Source organism: Triturus cristatus, chromosome 1_2, assembly GCF_964204655.1.
Source record: "Triturus cristatus chromosome 1_2, aTriCri1.1, whole genome shotgun sequence".
NCBI lineage: Eukaryota > Metazoa > Chordata > Amphibia > Caudata > Salamandridae > Triturus > Triturus cristatus.
The window spans coordinates 771,696,411-771,709,579 of record NC_140580.1 but is presented as its reverse complement, the minus strand read 5'-3'; the positions used below and the strand labels follow the sequence as shown (position 1 = coordinate 771,709,579).

At 42.4% G+C, this 13,169-nt stretch overlaps 1 protein-coding gene across 1 annotated transcript in view; it reads left to right on the top strand.

Moving 5' to 3' along the window:
- Nucleotides 1-13,169, top strand: part of LOC146868007 (uncharacterized) — a 170,190-nt gene that overhangs the window by 51,594 nt on the left and 105,427 nt on the right. The window contains exon 5 of the mRNA XM_085615163.1: nt 11,205-11,302. Within this exon, the coding sequence (XP_085471289.1) occupies nt 11,205-11,302 (98 nt within the window). The remainder of the gene's footprint in view (nt 1-11,204; nt 11,303-13,169) is intronic.

Here is a 13,169-nt window from a genome sequence, read left to right as displayed (position 1 = left end):
GTGCCAAGGGGGCCCCCTGGAGCTTGGGGCCCCCGCACCGCGGGGGCTGCAGGGGCCTGTGTCATGCCCCTGTTACTGCAATGAAAGCCTTAGGCACGCATATATTTGAATATGAATCGTCTGGCAGCTAGTTGCATTCTGACACAGCTGTGTGTTTTTAGGTCTCGCCTGACCCAGCGCATGCGCTGGTCTGGCGAGACTTTTTGAGAGGGCTCCAAAAAGTGCTACCAGGCCAGCCTAGGCCTACAGTGCATGTGCGCGGGTGCCGCGCTTCAACGCGATTGCTTTCACTTTCGCGGCCGCTTTGATGTTTGATCGCGATCACTTTTGCGGCCGCTTGTTTCACTTTCCTGTTCCTTTGGTGGATCAACTTCTTGGCACGATTTTAATGTTTTATCACTTTTAAGTTTGGCAGGCAGCCTGGATACTATTTGTCCCCTGCATGCTTCACAACTTAATTATGGCCGGATGCACTAATATGGTGAAAAGCTGTTCTCCTTTCTGTTACTTTTTTTTATCGTGTATGGTGGTTTTTTTTTTCAATTGCTAAAGCATGAAACACATTAATTCATAGTGAACCGGAGGATTTATTGAAAAATGTAGGCCACACTCCAAAGAACTCAAAGACCACAATGTCTGGAAGACGTGCGTTTTCCCCTGTAGGCAACCTTACTGGCCTTTTCCTTTTGTTTTTTAGTTTTTTTTTTAACCATTTTCATTTCTTTTCCTTCCCTCTGTGGATGCATTTCAGAACGTGAAGGTTGAACTCTGAAATTTTTCTTGACCTGTTTTAATATGTCAGTTCAGCTGAATCTTTCGAATGCTATTGGTTCGGCTTTACTTACAAATGTATGCAATAAAGAATGTCCAAGCAAGTGGTGGATAGTGAGAAATAAATGTTTCTTGTAGTAATCGTGACTTTTCATTAAACATTCTATAAAACACAACTCCTAAATAGAATGTACTTTCCCAAATGCCTTTTCTTTTTTTAGTTGTATTGATTGTCGTAGACATTTAATCTGGAATCTTCAATCCGTCTGAAAAGTAACAACTGTTCGAAACGTGACCTGAGCATGGAAATTAATCCAGTCTTAAAATTTAAAAAGGGCAGCTGCACGAGTGAGAAGTGGACAGTACAGTGTGTCGTCAGACAGACATTTTAATCCTCATTCTTCTTTTATTTGTGCATTGGAAAGAGATTTTTATTCCCCACAACTTTTTAGAACTGTTAGAATCATTTTCTTCCTTGTGGGTCTTTCGTGTCAATTGACCTAGTTTGGTCGTTTAAAACTGGACTACATTTATCATGTTTCTCTCTCTATTCTCTTTGTCTTTTTGATTTCTTTTATGTTTTTACTAGCATGTCAGTATCAGTATACACACTGAACTTTGGTTTCTTTGACATAACAGTTACCAATTCTCTCCTCTTATGACATCTGTAAACCGATATTTCTGTCCATGTAGTTGGATTATTTAAAGATATGTTGCATGTATTATAAAATGTCCAACAATATTAACACTTTTTTCCCCAGCATGCAGCATTTATAAAATAAAACGCTTTGTTGGTAAATGTGAACAATTGGCTCACATTATGGCAATCAACTGGGCTGGTGGGCGGACATTTGTCATTTTCAGTTTTTGCGTGTAGTGCTGTGAGTATTTCCAGACCTCACTGAGTTTCTTCTGTTTTCTTCTGTTCTGTGGCATGGATACATTTTGGAGTTCTAGCATTGGTTGCATGACGCAGCATCGTGCCACACTTCTGCCAAGCTGGTGTGGTGTCTGTCGACAAGGAAAGGGAGCTCAGTGGATGATCTTTATTGCTGGGCTTTAAGTCAGTCGGCTGTACATTGATGGGGCCCTTAAGTGTGTGTGTGTTTTTGGGGGGGTGTTCTTTTTGATTTCTGGTTAAGATAATACCTCTTTGACGGCGTTTGTCTTCAGGTGCCTGTCGGATGCTCCCTGGGTAGGTTGCTTAAGTCTGTGCTTAACTAGGTACCAAATTCTGTGCCCAGAAATTGAATAGTCCTCACTCTGTGTCTTCAAACCCATGACATTGAAAGTTTGATGCATTCCCCGTTTTTGCAGCTCACATTGCATATCTGAAAGGAGCAATCTCTATAGTCCCTTCACATTGAAATTCCAGTCTTTTCTGAAGCTTTATAGAGCGTGCCTCTATTACAATTCCTTAGGTACTCAGGTTGATGGTAGGGTGACCAACCGTCCGTAAATTTCACGGACAGTCCGTAATTTCGGCCGTCTGTCCGTTGTCCGTGAAGGATTCTTTAACGGACGCCATTTGTCCGTAATTTTAACCGGGCACCGGTCGCACCACCCTAAAACCGGCACAGCTTCCACCCACCTCCCTTCTTGACTCCGATGCTGTTGAGGTCGGGTGTAACAGACTCGATGCAGTACCAAAGCTCAGATACCCAGCAGCATTGGAGAGGCACAGCGGGATGGCAACCCTCACACCTTCAGCCCTTGATGAGCTGTTAAGAGGTGCTTGAAGGTGACTGAGAGGGAGGGACTGCAGCTTCAGGCGCAGGGGCATCTATTCAGATGCAAACAGCCCTGAATGCGTCATGTCTTTGCAATTTAGAGGGGCCTCACAAATTCCCTTTGTGCCCAGGGCCCCAAACATCCTAGAACCGGCCCTGATTACACTGAGGCAGCACGTGGTTCTCTTCACAGAGCTTAATTACTGTCACTAAATTGTAAGCAAACCTCAGTTCTGCAAACAAGCAGTCTATAATGTAATAAAATAAAGAAATGGCACAATCGCACCCACACTGATTAACAAAGTATGGAGGACAATCAGTTAAATCAGTTCTCTTGGAGTATCTCCTTTAAGTACTGTACATCACAGTGGGGGATGGCAAAACTAAAATTTTGGAAAGAGAGCCTGTCTTCTGGTTGTCTTGCCCAGGAGGAGGTGAGGAGCCCTACCCCACCCTGGAGGGGCCAAGATGATACTTGAATACTGCATGCCCACCCCTGTGCCCACCCTGGTGGATCCTGTTCCCCCTCTTGTGATGGCTCCTGTCTCCCCTGTGGTGGATCCTGTCTCCGCCCTGGGTGGCTTCTGCCCCAGTCCTGGAATGGCTCCTGCAGCGAGGGTGAAGTTCTTGATGGGCCTCTTCTCAAAAAGGCTCAGCTCAAAATTAATATGAAAAGGTGGGCGAGTGAGTAAGTAAAGGGATGGGTGGATGGCTAGATGAATTAGTGAAAGGGTGAAGGGATGAATGAAAGATTGAATAGATGGAGAATGAGAGAGGATGGATGGGTGGATTGATGAGTGAGTGGAAGGATGGATGAGAGAAAAGGTAAATAGCTGGATGTATGGGTGGAAGGGTAGCTGGATGGGTAAAAGGGTGGATGGATGAGTGAAAGGATGGATGAGTGAAAGGATGGATGAGTGAAAAGGTGGATGATGAGTGAGTGGGTGGATGGATGAGTGAACTGATGGATGGATTGATGAATTGATAAGAGCAATCGTGAATGGATGGACGGATGAGTGAAAGGGTGGATGTAAGGATGGATGAGTGAGTGAAAAGGAGGGTAGATGGACAAAAGGATGAATAGATGAGTGAAGGAGTGAAAGGATAGATGGATGAGAGAAAGGGTGGATAAGTGATAGGGTCAAGGGATGGATTCATGAGTGGATGAGTAGATGGATGGGTGGGTGGATGGATGGAAGGAAGGATGGCTAAGTGAAAGGGTCGATGGAGTGAGAAAGGGAGGATGGATGGGTGACTGAAAGGGTGGATGGGTGGAAGGATGAGTGACTGGGTGACTGGGTGGATGGATGAGTAAGTGAAAGGTTGGCTGGATGGGTGATAGGGTAAATGGCTGGATGGATGAGTGAATGGATGCATGTGTAGAAGAGTGGATGGATGAGTTTACAGATGGATAGGGTGAAAGGGTGGATGGATGATGGATGAAGGAGTGAAAGGATGGATGAAGGGATGGATGAGTGAAATGATACATGGAAGGATACATGATGGATAGGTTTGCAAATGGTTGAATATGTGGGCTTACTTATATACTATTGCGCGACCTCCTCTGATGTGTCTGTAAAACTTATCTATTGTCCTGAGGTTTTGTCCTGAATTTTGACCTCCTGTCCTGAATTTGTGTCCTGAATTTTGACCCTTTGTCCTGAATTTTACACTCACCGTCCTGAATTTGCACCAATGCCAGTTGGTCACCCTAGTTGATGGGTCACTTCTCTGTTGCTTACTACTATATTTGGGTGTTAAGCTCGTACTAATGAGGGGCAACCAATGCCAAGATGGTGATTACAAGTTTAACAAGCATTGGCATAGCCAACAGGTCTCGCTTTTGGGATCTTATAAGTATTTAGTTATGCAACTGCTGCATGGTTAAACACTTATAAGGTCCCAAAAGCGAGACCTATTGGCTATGCCAATGCTTGTTTTTAATGGTGCTGGTGGCTGTGCGGTTGTGGTCAGCGTTGCTTCACCAGGGGAAGTGTCTCTGTTTGGTTCTTCTCTTTGTCAGACATTAGAAGTTGAACTGTTAAGAGATAACCATTTAAACATGTCCAAGCGATTTCTCATAGTGGGAGAAATACTTTGCGATCAAATGTTTGTTTTCGGTTTAGGGGTGCTTGAAAGTCATTTGAGAGAGTTTATTTGCTGTTTGCAAACCCCGATGTAATATTTAATTAACATTGGATCATCGCAGCAGCGAGGCTACTGTAGAGAGACGGGAGTCCTGTTTGCCAACTTCAGCGCCGGATGTGCAGTCTGTAATTTGAAAATGTCAATAGCAGAACCGCCAAGCAGTGTACTAATTAAGGGGCATATTAACAAGCCAGGCGTTAAAATTATCGCCGCTTTAGCGGCAGAAAACTGCCGCTAAAACGGCGATAATGGGCTTGATAATATGCTCTAGGGAATTCCAATTGAAGCCCATGTTAAATGTGAAGGACATCTAACATGGGCTTCAATTGGAATTCCCTAGAGCATATTATCAAGCCCATTATCGCCGTTTTAGCTGCCGCTAATGCGGCGATAATTTTATCGCCTGGCTTGTTAATATGCCCCTTAGCTGTTCGCGCGCCGCGCTTCCTCTCAGAGCTGCTTGACAATTCGGGTCCGTATTTGTTTATATTAATTAAGTTAATTGGAAAATGATGTGCTTCACATGTGTTGAATTGCGAAACATCCAGCCTGTGAGTTGGAGCGTGCTGGCTCAGCAAAAATACTGTGCTTGTTTCCCGTTCATCTCGGGGTGCTGCAACCAGACTAGCCACGGGCTAATCGTTTCTTTTTCTGGTACGTCGAGCAACAAAACATCCCTGGCAAACATAGTACACCTTCTGGTAGCATCAAGGAAGGAGTTAACCAGGAAAGCAGATATGTGCAAGTTTGGAGTTCATATCTCAGGGCTTTCAGTGGGTTGAAAAAACTGGTAGGTCTCTCGAAGCGGCGTGGCCCATGTAATTAAGGGCGTGGTTTAAAACACCTGAGGTAAAAACCTGTGCTTAGCATAGTGTGCCGCCCAACTAGTATTTTGCTGTTTTTGCCATTGCATCGAGAAATATAATAGAACAAATAACATTACACCTACAAGAAGCAAGGACTATTGGCTTTGCCAATGGTTGTTGGTTACATAAGTCATATAAGGAACAACTATGGCTTCTTTGTACATCATATTGAAAACGTGTCAGTTTTGAAATGATGAGGCTGTGAAAGAACTATAACGAGTTTCTTTAAATTTTTTATAAAATGCAGTTAAGGGTGGTACTGCTGCAGCTTTAAGATTTTTTTCTCCAGCCTGAGGGTGCGGGCAAAAATAGAGAGCCCGATACGGACCCGTCTCAGCACCTGCTGAGCACCGGCAGGACCCGGCCCACTTAAAGCCCTGCATATCGTATTACGCAGTGATGCTAACAACTGAGTGAAGTTGCGGAGGATTTGCTAAATCTGGTGTGTTGCAGATGGCTTCTAATGGATCCAGTGCTGGCGCATTGGCTGGTCCCTTGCACTACCATGCAATGGAAGGAGTGTGGTAAATGGCCATCGATTGGGACAATGCCCTGCCTCCTCACGGTCAGGACAAACTTTGAAAAGAAGCATTGAAAATGCAATAGGTCTCGCCTTTTATTAAGTTAAGGCCATTTGCTTTGCTATACAATACCATTAGCAAAGCAAATGGCTTTAACTTAATCAAAGGCAAGACCTATTGCATTTTCAATGCTTGTCTAACTCTGTCACGCTGTAGGTCTCCTTCCTTCCATCTTGAGTTTGCGGCCTCTCTCAGTACCATTATCTCTGTCGCGTGGTTTGCTCTTGTCGATCTTCCAGTCTTGATTTCCGTACCACCTTGTACAGGGAAGAGGTGTGGTGCCGTGGCCAGGGCGACTGACTCTGGAATTTGGGGGTCATGGTTCGATCCCCGGCGCTGGCGGAAGATTATCCCAGCACCATGTGACTCTGGGCAATAGCTTGCTTAATCTTCCCGACGGCCCCCAGCGCCTAGAGACCCTTACGGGTGATTGTTCGCGCTTTACAAATGTGGATTACTTACTTACATTACATTGCGGTTTTTAGCCCCTTGTATATCTATTCTTCGGTCTGTCTCTGTTTCCCTGACCTCTCTGTATGCCCCTCTGTTTGCACCCCATCTATGTACCCGCAGATATAATCCGCTTCTCCCCTATCACCAGTCCAATCTGAAGGAACTACAAATACTAGAATCCTTGCCCCTTGAAGCAGTAGTGCACTCTGGAGCAACTTCACACTCTGGACCTGGAACTACCTCTGAGCACCCCCAGCAGCCAGTGAAACTGGAGCACCCTCGGCATCTGGTGAACTTACCACCCCTGCGCTCCCACTGCCTTGTGTGTGAAGCTATGCTTTCAGTGAGCAAGAGTTCAGGCTGTGGTTGTAGAATCGCAGATCAGAGCCAACGGCACTCACTTTTGGAGCCAGGATTCAGAAGTTTAGACACATCGATACCCATTTATTAGCTGATTTGTACAAAGTTAAACCAAAAAACCTGGACACATTGTGCCTTCCTCACTTAACTTGTGTTATCAAGCAAATTATTTATTTAACTAAAAATCTTTTTTTCTTCATTATCTCATATGAAAGCACTTACAGATATGTGAGTTCAGAGTACCAGTTGTACAACAATAACACTTTGAGTACTTCTCAATGCAGTGCTATAATGTACCTATTAGTGCCAAAGCGTCCACGTTAAAGAACAGTAGACGATGTAGCACTCAGGATAATCTGTTGCATGGCTAAATACTTATAAGAGCCCATAGGCGAGACCTATTGGCTATGCCAATGCTTGTTTAATATATTTCACAGAAGACGTGGACAAAAGCATTGTTGATCTACTCCTTCTTTTGCTATGGTACCAGTGGCTGGGCTCCAAATTTCTGATTTCTGTTCCTTAGCTCTTTAACCAAAACTTGCCATGCCAACATCAAAACCCACATGTGTCTCCCCCAAAACATCCTCTGGTTTGATGTTTCTTGTACCACAGACTCTTTTAGAATTAGGGACCTATTCACATAAATACATTTTCATTTTTAGATCTACTCACATGTAAATAAACTCTTGCACCTAGGTGTAATTCTCCACATTTTTGGTAATCACCATTTTGAGTGCAGATTTACATCGAGGTGTAGATTAACATGTTCCCATCACATTCAGTGAGGGGATGGAGCCCCCTACAACTGAATTTACACATGTTAAGTTACTGTTAATAACTTTTCACCTGTTGGTGAAGATCTCCCATATGAAAGAACAGGAAAATAAAACATAAATGCAAAATAATGTAAAAGATTTAATATTAATCTGAAACTAACAAAATAAAAAGTTACAACAAACCTCCTCAAAGTTAATTTGTTTTCATTTATAAAATAATGTAAATATTTTATTTTAATTTATAATGGACGGAGCACAGATTCTGCATACACCACAAATAAAAAAAATACCAAACAAACATTTGTTGGATCATAACATAACCCATCTCCTCAGGGAGCTAGCAACGTCTCAGGATGATAAGCTAGTCAGAAGAGACGTTTAGCCTGCCATTGGCTCACAAAGCTGGAAACTGCCTTATTTCCTTCCAGATGGTGGGACAGCAAACAATGGGTGCTTTGGGAAAGTAATAATTTTGATCACTGTTGGCTCATCAACATGTCAATACCGACTGTTTCAAGCGCCAGATAAAAATTAAGTGTAATAGACTATATTGCAGCAAATCCTTGATGTTGGATGGACAGCTCCATCAAGGTGGACATGTAGTGATTTTTGGGATTAGTATCCTGGTAAGAAATGATTACAAGGATGTTCCATATCATAATTTTTTGGTTTCTCTGAAAAAACCTACTGTAAAACGGAAAATGGCAGATTATTATTATTATTATTATTATTATTTATTTACTGACCCTCCATACTAGAAATAATTATATTGTGCCACTTTCCAGAAAGAAATGGACCATGCAAGTTTCCATACATAAAACATGATATACCAGTTACTACACAAGCCATCAAACACGTCTTTTAATTAGACAATAGGAAAGAAGGTTCAACAGGTTGGCTCTCCTCCTATGTTTTGAGCCCCCAACAATTCAATTCTTGCTGAATCTGTTCTCATACAGCCACATTCCTTACAGCTTATCAGGCCTACAGAACATTATAAATACTCTATACATGCAAACATGCTTCACTTTAAATTATTATCACAGTTGGTGCTAGTGTCCTACTTCTCTGTTGTCTCACCAGAGCAGTCAAGGACGATGTGGACAGATCTCTTTTTCGACTGAAGTCTGTTTAAACTTATATGGTTTGGGCATGTGGAAACTTGACGCTAAATGGAGGACGGATGAAGCTAACATTTGAGTGCTGCCCATAATTACTCAAGTGTGTTGGATATAGATTGTTGAGACTCCTAAGGAAGAAGGAGACATTAAAAACACATTGATAAATAAATTGGCAGGATGTAATATCCTCCTAACTAGTTATTAAACAGTGTATTATTGAAATGTATAGCTCCTTAAGGGACATTTAATGGGGGGACCATGAATAATGCAGGACGACTAAAAGAAGGCAAAGAAGCAGATGATTTAGGAATATGATGTGTGAAAGAGATTTGGGGAAAGGCTGTGTATATGATATGGTACTTGTCAGGGCTCATGGGTCTTGATTGATAGAGTCTGAAGATATTCTGCCCCACAAGTTAGCTCCACAAGTGTGTGAGTGAGCAAGAATACCAGAATGAAGCCCTTGAGGGGAAGGGAAAAAGAAGTGAGGGTAAAAGAAGAGACAGCTGGAATGGAGCACTCATATCAACCACACATCTCTCGAACATTAGGGGATTCAAGTTAGTGCTTTCAAAGATGAATGCCAAACCTATACTATAGGTATAACAAACAAGGTGCATAAACGTTGAATTGATCTTAGAGAATATGATATTGGTAATTATGCCTAATGGCTTCAAGATGACAGGCCACAGGGAGCCTAAGCTACAGCTGGAGGAAGCCAGTAGTAGCAACAGTGGATTCCTGGGTCAGTAACAAACCTGGAAGTCATGGAGGAATCAATAGGACAAGCATAGCAAAACGTAATATAAGTCACAGTTCAGGCAACCATTCAACAGGCCCAACTAAATTGTAATCCAGAGGGCAAGTCAGCATTCATGCACAAAGGTCAGGGAACAGAGAACACTAAAAAGGGAACAAAGCAACAAAGATGAGGGATGCAATATTAGTGAAAGAGCTATTGCAAAGAGCCAATACAATATGGGAAGTTGTATGGTACCTTCTTCTGCAACCACTCATCAGCTGGAGGTCCCTCCCCTGACTTAGACCAGTGATGATCTTGACACCCTCCAGCCACCATAGACCAATCCTCCAAAACTATGCTGGTTTTCTCAAGCGTATTCTATAGCGGCCAGTCCCAGAGGCGAATCTCTGAGTCTGCATCGCTCCCTTATTCCACACTTGTTTGCTAAAGATAATATCAAAGAACGAAAAGTGAATCAGTGAAGTTGGGATGGGTCGAACTGGACTGACCAGATTGAGTGAGCAGGAGATATGGCAGAAATGCGGAAGCGGAGATGATTGGATGCTCACTGAAAGTGACATGGCAGTGGGTGAGATAGGATGTATGAACCACATTGGTTCGGTGAAAGCATGGTTGTAAAATGAAGGGAAAGGCCGGCACACAGAAGGATTGGCGACATGGGAGTGTGGTGAATTAAACAGCTTTATACACCAAAATGGAAACTGGACACAACAGAAGATGTATAAGCTACAATGTGAGGGAACAAGATGTGAATTGAGCACACAATAGATTCTGAAATGGCAGAAACTTAATTGGGAGTGGAGAGAAGGGTCGGTGTACGGCAGGAAGTCAGGCATGAAAAAGTCACACACATGATTTGTGAATGGGCGTGCAGGAATGGGACTTATCTTCCACATGCACTTGAAAGGGAGCTACATGTTAGTGTCATAGAAGGACGGGTTGAGATACTCAGTGGAGAAGTTGATGAAATAGCTGTGAAGGATAAAGGAAAGGAGGATCACACAACCGCTGGCAGTGTATAAGAATACCCCAATAAATTAAAGCATCACATTTCAGACATCAGAGAGTTAAGGACAACAATGTTGTGGAACAATGGATGATAGTCACCCATGTGCCTTGCAGTTTCAGGAAATGTTTTTAGGGAGTGGAGATATTCATACAATCATGTAAAGGTGACAGCGGAAGGGCAGAAAGTAGAACAGTTTATTTCTTTAGTCAGAAAGAAAAGGAAATGGAAATGGCAGTTTGATGGGAAGAAGAGGTATTTAAGACCCATCAGGCAAAGCATGGTATTTCATGGGTTTTATAGCCCGGTAGACACATCTATGGTGATGTGGGAGGGCCATACAGAATAATAATGAGGCGGATAATCAGCAGCAAAATTTTGAATTGGATTTTAAGATACGTGATCCATTAAATATGTTTATATAGAATTCTGATTGTTGAAGTATCCTATGTTTCCTTGTTTGTCCCTGCCTTTTACCTCTACTATTGACTTCATCTGCTGATTGCCGCCCATCTTTACTCTAAGTTAACTTTTCCTTTTACCATCTATTCTGTCTCCCCTTTTCATTTGTCGAAACCTAATTTTCCTTTCTTTATCAAACTTATCTTGTGAACATAATTTTTTAGCTGTTCAGAGGAAGATGCTAGATGACCAAAGAAGAATGAAAGAATTGAAACTACAACAAGAATCTGCCAAGCAACAGTTCTTCCAGACAAGAGAACAAGTATGACTTTTTGAACAAACATAATGTTATTTTGACTTCATCATCATGTAGAATACAAGTGCGGTACATTGTACGTAGATGATTTTTCCCCTTTATTTCTTATGCTGTTAAGTGCACTAATGATCTAGCAGGTACCCTGTTTGAAGATCTCCTCCTCACTCACTAATTCCAACTGACATCAAGTGGAATAGCATGGTATGAGTCTGAAGAAAGAGTCATGTAGGAAATGTAAGATGCTCTAAAAATATGCTTGGTTCTAGTTCTTTTTACTTGATTTCAGGAATAACTGACAAGTTACCAAAAACCTCAGGTTAGAAGGTGCTGTGTAAATGTAGTTAGTTATTTAGTTATTTAGTTAGATTGTTGGAATTTATGCTGACTGGCACACTGCTACAAGAAACTGCAGAAGCGAGACAATGTTAGTGCAAATAGGATCCTTTGGCTTCTAGAACTTCTATGCTGCTGTTATAAAGCAACATAATCCATTTTTTAGCAATATGAGTCTTGGGGATCCAGACACACTTTGAAGATGAAGGAATAGAGGCATTGTTTTTTCTATACAGTTGGTTAACATGAGCTGAAGGAAGCTGAGAACAGTTACAGACAATGGCGGACATGGTGACCGCACTCCCTGATGTGTTCCCTTTTCGAACGGAGCCGACGGCAACTTTCAGTTGTTCAGATTCATCGAGTGCTGGCCGTTATCAAGGAGGCCCAAGCAGACACATTAATTTGTGCACGTCCAACACCATTTTGCCACAACTTCACGTTATGGACAGAGCTCGCGCGTAGCTCTCATAGAACACCAGGGGGATCCTAGGACCCTTTCCCCCCAATATTTGTACATCATTCTATGCCCTGAAGAAGTTCATTGTACATGAACGAAACGCGTTGGCTGGCATCTTTTACTGTTGGATGCTTATGAAAAATAAAGGATTTACTGAGTCAATACAACAAGACTAAATGACTTATTGAGAGACAACTTTTTCTCCAAAGTAGTGCACCACTCCAATTTTTGGGTATGAGCTGAAGGAAGCTTATAAATAAGACACTGATCTCTGAACAATAAGCTTTAATATTCAGAGCCGTTGAAACCTTTTGCGGCCATGATTTGAATTATGAACATTACAACCATGAGCTGAATTATTAACAATCTTGAAAGGTGGCAACAGAGGCATTAATGTAGACACAGTGGCTATTACTATGTTCATAAGCAATTCAAATCTGTCAATTAGAGATATAAATGCAAGGCTTGTCTCAGGTTGCCTTACTTGCAAAGTTGGCCTTCTACTATCTGCAGCTCTTGCTAGAGGCCCTCACTGAATCCGCTTTTGCACCATAAACATAGTGTCCTACCAATTATAATTCACTTGTGCGGCTGAGACTCCAAAACATGGCAGCCCACTTCATTTAAGGCTTAAGATACTCAGTCTTTCTCTCACTGGCTCTGTAGACATGCCTCTGACTGCCAAAGAAACACAACACGTTCTTCTCGTATCTCTGTGTATCTCAAAAAGCATACCAGTGTGTTGCACCACCCGATCGCTCCTGAGAGTTCTCTCTTTATGATCCTTCCAAACAATTACTTTCAGTCTCCCAAAACCAGCTTGTCATCTGGCAGTGGAGAGAAAATGTAAGTGAAGGAAGACCCTACACTATGAAGGATCCACAATCTCGAAATCCTTCCCCAGACACAAATGTATGCAGTGTAACTTCCTGAAGTTCTGATGAGTGCTGTGAACCCCATATTTTCTGATAGTCATTTGGTTTGTAGATGACCACACTGTCAGCTGGGCTTACCTTCTCTTCCCTGATCTTTGAAATGTTCTGTTATAGTCTGGTGCTCCACGTCTAAAGATCTGAGCTG